The sequence below is a fragment of the Notothenia coriiceps genome, unplaced genomic scaffold, assembly GCF_000735185.1.
Source record: "Notothenia coriiceps isolate Sejong01 unplaced genomic scaffold, NC01 NC01_scaffold00000462, whole genome shotgun sequence".
In the NCBI taxonomy this organism is placed as follows: domain Eukaryota; kingdom Metazoa; phylum Chordata; class Actinopteri; order Perciformes; family Nototheniidae; genus Notothenia; species Notothenia coriiceps.
In genome coordinates, this window is record NW_011333163.1 from 13,494 (window position 1) to 22,272 (window position 8,779).

General features: G+C 43.5%; 2 protein-coding genes across 2 annotated transcripts in view; one reads left to right on the forward strand and one right to left on the reverse strand.

Annotated features, from left to right (window-relative positions):
- LOC104953267 (serine/threonine-protein kinase A-Raf-like) overlaps positions 1-8,779 on the reverse strand; it is a 35,599-nt gene that overhangs the window by 8,917 nt on the left and 17,903 nt on the right.
- LOC104953258 (cytoskeleton-associated protein 5-like) lies at positions 4,676-5,399 on the forward strand. The gene is made up of 2 exons (XM_010780184.1): positions 4,676-5,106; positions 5,196-5,399. Exons 1-2 carry the CDS (start codon positions 4,828-4,830, stop codon positions 5,370-5,372), a joined length of 456 nt encoding a protein of 151 aa, XP_010778486.1. The 5' UTR covers positions 4,676-4,827; the 3' UTR covers positions 5,373-5,399.

The following is an 8,779-nucleotide window of genomic DNA, read 5'->3' on the forward strand; positions in this document are numbered from 1 at the left end:
TAATAAATATTTAGTTTAAATGTTAAAGTTGTCTCAGACTCTTCCCGCGGGACCGAGCATAATCATAACTCTGCAGCGCATCTATTCTGCTGCCTGACCGCGCCACATTCCTGAATGGTTGAGTGAAGCTTCTACGGCGGAGAATACAGCATTTTCAATAACTCTCCTCAATGAGCGAAATCCAAGCATCTGGGAGTTTTGGTGTCATCCTATAAACAAAATGGAGAAATATAACCCAACCTCCCCAGGCTTTTTGAGCAAACATTGCACATCGTTGTTAATAATTGCACGTTTTCACTGCCTTACTCTAATATGCGGGTTCGGGTCGGGATTGCGGATCTTGTGCCGCGCGTTAGGGTCGGGCTTGGCCGGAACTAATTGGCCCAATACTGTGCGGGTACGGGGCGGTTCGGTATTGCACGCTCGCGGGTGCGGGGCGGCGGAGCGGGTCTTGAAAATTCAGACCCGTGCAAGGATCTGCTGTCCGGTTATTTCTCCCGTGAGTTTTCTTGCCAAGCAGAATGTGCTCGTTCATCTAACAAAGGTCTTTGTAAACTGCACAAACGCAATCATTGTGCTTCCCCACTGACCATCCGTTGATTCGTCTAACTGCAAAGCGAACGTACCAGACGCCTTAACGTTTTTCCAACCACTTGGTCAGATAATTTCAATTCCCATGTCATCGATCCCGATGGCACACAGTATCATTTGACAAACGGCACTATCCTTCAGGACATCGCTGCTTTCTTTATCGCAAACATCAGTTCTGACGAGAATTATAGCCAGCAGGCAAGATTTAGCTCTTCGGCTATGGTAAATGCTTTTTCGATTTAGCAACCGAGTAGCCGACACGGCACCAGATGCTCCCAAGGCCTTGCGGTTGAGACCGACTGTCGCTTTCTTTAGTTTTTCTTGCTTCCCTTAAATTCAGCCAGCTTTTTGGTGGGAAAAACTCTGGCAGGTTACAGAGGCGGATGCATCTAGTGACTAAGGTCCGATGTAATGGACATGGTTTTCATGCTCTTATTAGAAAGCACGTCGCCACAGATGAAACCACATTGGCTGCGGTGGCTCCTGTATCGTTGTGACCGTAAACCGGAGAGCCACATAACAATGTTCACCAAACTGACAGATTCTTCACCTCTCTCGTTTGTCATTTTTCTTGACGAAGGATTCTCCTGATTCGCAGTATCACCTGTGCCTGTTGTTTCGTGGATGAACCAGCTCGACTCCAGCCAGTATGATCCTAATGATTATGTTACACAGAATGTTGATCTCAAATCAAAACACAGCGCAATTCAATTGATAGGGATGTTGATATTTTCTACTAGCAAGAAAACCAGCGCGCCACTACAATGCATGAATGGATGATGATGTAACCCTGACAGTCCGGCGGGAAGCCTGAAGCCGCGCCAAATAATAATCATCTTTAGCAGCAAATTCATTTCTAATTAATTATGAATGACCCCAAATATATATTGAGATTTTACATTATATATATATTACAAGTTATAATATCATTATATCATATATTTAGAAGTACAGTTTTCTGTCCTGTAAAAATAAACTTAAAAAATCTAAAATCAAATCTTTTTTTAAAATCTTTTCTTTAACTTTTCAAGAATCTTTCTTTCACGTACCCTGGGGACCACCTGTACCCACTCAGGGTCCGCGTACCCCCGTTGGGAAACACCTGATTTAGAAATGATCCAGAAGGGGATTCGGGGAGCAATGTCATATGGTCAGGTGAAACCAAATACAACTTTTTTGGTAAAAAATCAACTAGACCGTGGTTTGGAGGAGAAAGACATAGCTGAGTTGCTCCAAAGAACACCATACCCTACTCGTGCAATGGGGTGGGAACATCATGCTTTGGGGCTGTTTTTCTGCAAAGGTGACCATGACGATGATCCCGTGTAAAGGAAAGAATGAATGGCGCGCCATGTATCGTGAGATTTTGAGTGACAACCTCCTTCCATCAGCAAGGGCATTGAAGATGAAACGTGGCTGGGTATTTCAGCATGACCAATGATCCCAAACACAACGCCCGGGCAACGAAGGAGTGGCTTCGTAAGAAGCATTTCAAGGTCCTGGAGTGGCCTAGCCAGTCTCCACGATCTCAACCCCATACAGAAAATCTTTGGAGGGGGAGTTGTAAGCCGTGTTGGCCCAGTGACAGCCCCAAAACATCACTGCTCTAGAGGCAGATCTGGCATGGAGGAATGGGCCAAAATACCAGCAACAGTGTGTTGAAAACCTTGTGAAGACTTACAGAAAACGTATTGACCTCTGTCATGCCAACAAAGGGTATATAACAAGTATTGAGATTAACTTTGTGTTAATGACCAAAATACTTATTTTCCCACCCATAATTTGCAAATAAATTCTTTAAAAATCAGACAATGGGATTTTCTGGATTTTCTTTTTTTCTCATTTTGTCTCTCATAGTTGGGAGGTATACCTAGGATGGAAAAAATTACAGGCCTCATCCATTCTTAAGTGGGAGAACATGCCCATTGGTGGCTGACTAAAAACTTTTTGCCACTATAGGTATGGGGCCCTACAATATATTTGTTCAAATATAGCATGGATAGGTCCACTTTAACATGTAATCGCGGCCGCCCCCAAAACCATCTCATCGCGTCCCCGTTGTGAACGCAGAATTATGTGGTGAAGGAATCCAAATGCCTTGGAGCAACTGCAAAAAGGAAAACCATTTTGATCGCGCTAAACTTTTCGTACCAAATAAAACTAACAACAAAAGCACTGTTTGGAAAAGTAAACCAATCCCCCCATTCCCTGAAAACTGCACATATGCAACATGTCCCCAGAGGACCTCCTTCCAATGCCGCATCACTCGAGCGCTTTTTGCCACTGGTTGCATTAACTGGAATTTTAGAGCGAAAATTTGCATCGCGTACTCATGCGAGCTTGACGAGGAATAATTTGGTGTCCAGAGTGGAGAGTAAGTCCTACATGTGCAAGTCATGAGCAAGTCTCAAGTCTTGACCTACAAGTATCAAGCAAGTCCCAAGTCACTGTGGTGATTCAAGCAAGTCAAGTCATTGCTCAGGTCAAGCAAGTCAAGTCATACGACATTCTGATAAATAAGCCCAGTTTCTGCATTTAAATTAGTTAAAAGACGGTGGTTATGAAAATGGATTCAACCCACACTATGATCTTCATTACATACACAGTTAATCATTTGAAATCTAATTTTAAACCGATGACAATCATATTAGATTCATATTAACCCCAGAACTGCAGACAATATAGCTAGGACTCAAAAAGTCTGTTCAAAAAGGCAGAATTCCAGGTAAGAAAATCATATATGGCATTTGCCATTACACATATTTAATTTAAATTCTGTTAACACTAGAACCGCCAACAGCGTCAGCACCTACATAGATATCATTTTCAAACTAAGCATAAACTAAGCAGGACGATTTAAAACTCACTTAATTGGGTTAATTTAGAAATGGCTTCAGCTTATCACCATAACAGATCAAAAAGTTCAAATTCATTTTTACAATAAATCAAGGAATGATGCACTTCTACAAACAAAAACAACATAATTAAAACATTAAACAAACTACTAAAAGTAGATGATCTACATTATTCAACAGTTTACAGTAACTTCTGATAATAACACAGGGGAAATAAACGAGGCATCTCTTTTCCTCTCTCTCTCTCTCTCCTGACAGCCCGTCAGTATCAGGGTTAGTACAAATGAATCCTTTGGCGGTTCTAGTGGTCATTTACCGTTTTGTCTTCTCTTTGCAATGCTTAATCGATTTGAAACCAAGTCTAACGTAGCTTAAACTTAACGTTAGCTTTCTAGCTAACACAAAACATTCACGTACCTTTCTCTGGGTTTTTTTGTAGTGACGAATGAAGTTGGATGTTGTGGTGGTCCTGTCACTGATCTTTATGCTGCAGACCCTGCATACCGCTGTTTTCTTCTTATTACAGTCATCGACAAAATAATCCTTGAATCCAAACTTGACTATTTTTGGAGTAACGCTAGCCGCTGCCATGTTAACTGACACTCCTGCCTTCTAGTGGGTTGCCAGGTTTCCGTGCATGGCACTATAATCACCCAATCACATTTCGAAAAAACTAAACGTAATATCTCACTACAAAAACAAACGGAAATATTTCATTTGAAAAAGTCAAGTCATCTGTCTCAAGCTTACTGTAAGTCAAGTCTCAAGTCAAGAATACCAAGTCAAACTCAAGTCTTTTATCAATGTTAGTCAAGCAAGTCTCAAGTCCAAAAATATGCGAGTCAAGTCATGTGACTCGAGTCCCCACCTCTGGTGTTTACTACTGTCACTCAAACTGCACTAGCGAGGAGACGGGGCTCTTCTCAATGTATATACCAACAACAACATTTTCATATTTTCCTGTGATTTCATTGTAATACGCTTATCAAAATGATGCAGAAATAATAAACATAATGATATCAGTTAGTAAAAACAATGAAATAATCCTTTGACAAGTGTGCCTTATTTGGCAGGAAGGAAACGTTTTAAATGCGTGTATTCTCAATGGAGATTGGATCGGTCAGGCTAGGCTAAGCTACTGTTGTAGCTGCTCCGCCCACACTCAAAATAGCGACATACAAACCTAAATAAAGTAGTGACTTTATTTTCCATGCCATAGACAGTGTGGTTTGTACATTTATAAACACTGTTATTGGTCCAGTTTATGAACAAATATGAGGAACCATGGGCTCTGATGGCTATGACCCAGAGCCAATGGCTGCTGTTTGGTTTTCTGATTCAGCGACGACAGGCTAAGATTCTCACTGCTGATCCTTTTTAAATGGAGAAAGACGGGGGGAGTAGAGTTCAGTATTGTATGAGAATTATTCAAACAAATGTTTATTTGGTTTCCTCCCTGTCCTCAGAATGTCTGGAGGAGTTGGGTTGTTTGATAGAGGGCTATGGGATGAATGTATGTCAGCCGACTCCAGCCAAGTCTTTGAAGGAGATTGCCGTTCACATCGGGGACAGAGACACGTCTGTCCGCAATGCCGCTCTCAATACTGTGGTGGCTGTCTACAACGTGAGCGGGGACCAAGTCTACAAACTAATAGGAAATGTAAGATGGAGAAGATATCACTGTTATCATTGTTGGGTGTCACATTACAACAACAACAAAAAATCTAATATATTTGCAATCCTTTCCAGTTGTCAGAGAAAGACATGAGCATGCTGGAGGAAAGAATCAAGCGTTCAGCGAAGAAGGCTGCTGCAGCTTCTGCCAAGCCCAGCGCCGCAGAGAGGACCCAGAGGGAGCCCCCCGCTAACCCCAATGCCACCTTCCGCCGCAAGCCTGCACAGGAAGACCCCAACAAACTCAAGTAAGTCTGAGTTAGGGCTGTCACTGTTAGCTGGACCAAAACAAGTTGGGAAGCAGTTGATACTTGCCGAGCACAAAATACAGCATCATTTTGAGAAACAAAATAATCAGCATGAGCAAGGTGTTCATTTCAAAAAGACATTAAAATCAATCGAACGTATTTGAATTTCTTTCACCTTTTTAAAAAAAAATATCCTCCTGCTTTTGTTTTTCCATCTGTACATCTTTCGCACGGATTACAATAATAAAACACTTGTGGGCTTTTTGCTCGCACGCCAAGCTGACACAATATAATTAGTTTTTTTAGAATCTACAGTAAGCAGTTCTCTGGATATGTTTCTTTTGAGCTGGCATTGACGATATTGCATAAAGAAATTCTATAATGTATCTTAAAAAGCAACTTGCAGGTTTTTTTTAATACTAAATTTATGCTTAACCTTGCCTGAAAATTACACTTAGAAAAGTTAATGTAGGATTTGATATGTTTTACGAGACATAAGGGCAAGAATTCAGAGGGGAAAGGAGCCGTTTTTTTTTACGTCACATGGGGGAGCAACTTTCTGCCCAATCCGCGGTAGTAGTTTGTAGTTGGTTTGAGCGGTTGTTATTTAGTGAGCTGGTATTTTTTCGGTAATTTTACATTGCATTTCACCATTTGTAATCATGGTGAGCTTGTGTTTGTGCAGGTTGCACAAACTCCAGCCTGTCAGGACATCGAGTCCACATTTTCCCAGGAAAAGTACAGGAAAAGGACCGGAGCTAGCTTTCGTTCCTGGGTGCGTTGTGCGAGGTGCATCCACCTCCCTGCAGCACATACTCTCCACAGCTGAGGCCTATCAAACAAAACGTTTATCAGGAAACCGTATTACATCTCTCTCCCCCCATTCGTTCCTCTCTCTCTCTCCAGGCCTCTCGACTAACTTTTTTCACCATCCTCCCGGAACCGTCCCGAAATACAATCTAAGCCGTCCCGAAATTAATGTGGACCGTCCCGAATATAAAACATTAGTTTTTCTACATTATCACTAGTTAAAATCATTCAAAGTGACCTTTAACATAAATAAAACATCATATCATTAGATGATAATTCATCAACCTTTTTATTTGAGTAAATCAGTCAATCACATGAACAAAGGACAAATATATTTAAACAAACACACAAACGAGAAAATTACTCTAATATTGAATCAAATCAAGTCCGATCCAATTAACAAAAAAATCCAACAATCTGTCCTGAAGACAGAACCCAGAGTAACCACTAACCAGGATGACAGTCTGTAACACAGTCAGGAGACCTTTACAAACTGCCCCGCCCCCTCGCACACAGACGGGAGAGAGAGATCTCGTCTGGATTGGAAAGCTCGAAAATACATCATAGACGCATGTTGTAGTCTTATTGCATTTTAGAACTGGAGTTGGCTAAACTAAAACTGTGATATAATGTTTATGTAGCAATAATACATATGACATATGTCTCCAGTACCGATAAAAAGTCAGATAACGTCGGAGCTAACGTTACCACTGTCTTTAATAATTCTGGCCCGGGCGGAGCCCGTTTAATACCGGGGCTCGGTACCCATCCATACATAGGGAGAGGCGCAGCATATTGCTAAGGCCTAAATACGATGGAGGGTTCTCATCTCAGCCTTATTACCCATAGTAGGGGATGAAGGGGAGTAAGTAAATAAAGAGGCCGGTGCTCCAGGGTCTGGTTCTGCTGTGCGTTTTTGTGATGTAACGGTAAAACATTTCAGAATTCCTCCACGGGATACCATTGTCATTTTACATCACTCAACCCGCGAAATACACACACTCAGTACTTAGCTAGACCCGCGAATTTGCGGGCCAGGAATTCGCGGGCGCAGCCAGCTGTGCGACTGGCTGACAGCCAGCGGCGCAGCCAGCTGTGCGACTGGCTGACAGCCAGCGGCGCAGCCAGCTGTGCGACTGGCTGACAGCCAGCGCGCAGCCAGCTGTGCGACTGGCTGACAGCCAGCGGCGCAGCTGTAGCTACGTACTGTGTGTGTGTGACAGCCCAGCGGCGCAGCTGTAGCTACGTACTGTGTGGTGTGTGTATTAATCGCGGGTTGCTAAAATGTTTTGTGCAGTGTGTTTATGTTGACAAGGAGGTTTTAATAACTGTGTGCTACACAAAACGTGCTGTCCGGTTTCATTTTAATCGCCCGTTTGTAAGTGAGTGTACGCAGGGTATTCTTTTATTTTTAACTCTCGTCCAGATTCGTCCAAAATAATTTTTTATCCTCCCGACACTATTTTTTTCGACCGACGGGGACACTTCCTTAGCTCTGAGCCCCTGCCTCATCGTCTCCCTTCGCTCCTCTCTCTCCTCTCCCCTCGGTACACAGCACCGTAAGACGTAGTGTGGAGTGTGCACTTCAGCGTAACGCGAGATACGGCTGTACTTGCGCATTCGTTTCTGGACCAAAACGCAGGAAAACGGCAGAAGTGTTGAAAAGGGTTTATTAGGAGAGTGGGCAGTAGAATCCGCTAGAGTCGGCGAGGAACGTGGCGCTAGGTGACGGGCAAACACGGCGGTCGGAAGAATGATCCTGGAGCACAAGAAGAAAACCACGTTAGACGCTAAAACTATCCAGGTATGAGAATAATAGCTATAATGCTAAGTAGGCTTGAAGTTATGATCCACTGTGGTTTTACAATGATCTGGCGAAGAAGGTTGTGGAGCTCCATTTGTATGCCGTTGTAAAATGCTTGATGGAAAGCAGGTGTGTAGTCGGCGCTCCGGGGAGGGTGCACAGCTGATTGCAGCAGGTGAAGTGGAGGTTGAGCCGGGAGCAAGGATGACAGCCACACGCCCACACATGACAACACAGACAGGGGGACAAGCAAAGGAGACGGAAGGCTGAGGAGTACAGCCACACAGGCGTTTACTAATGCAACTCCACACTACGTCTCACGGTGCTGCTGGGGGGAGAGGAGACGAGCCGCAGTGAAGGGGAGAGAGAGAGCAGTGGAAGGGGGAGAGAGAGAGAGCAAGAGGGGGGGGAAGAAGACGATGTAATACAGCGTTTCCTGCCTAAACGTTTTGTTTGATAGGCCTCAGCTGTGGAGAGTATGTGCTGAGGGAGGTGGATGCACCTCGCACACGCCACCAGGCGGAACGGAAGCTAACTCCGGGTCCTTTTCCTGATAAGGGAAACCTGTGGACCGATGATCCTGAGAAGCTCACCATGATTCAAAATGGTGAAAATGCCATGTAAAATTGACAGAAAAAAATACCGCTCCTAAATCACGACAACTACAAATCGTACTACCGCGATTGGGCAGAGAAGGGATCTGAGAAAGTTGCTCCCCATGTGACGTAATATGAAGCGTTTGACGTAGGAGTTAAAAAAAAAGCCAGTTTTTGTAGCAAGCTCAAAACGGCTCCTTT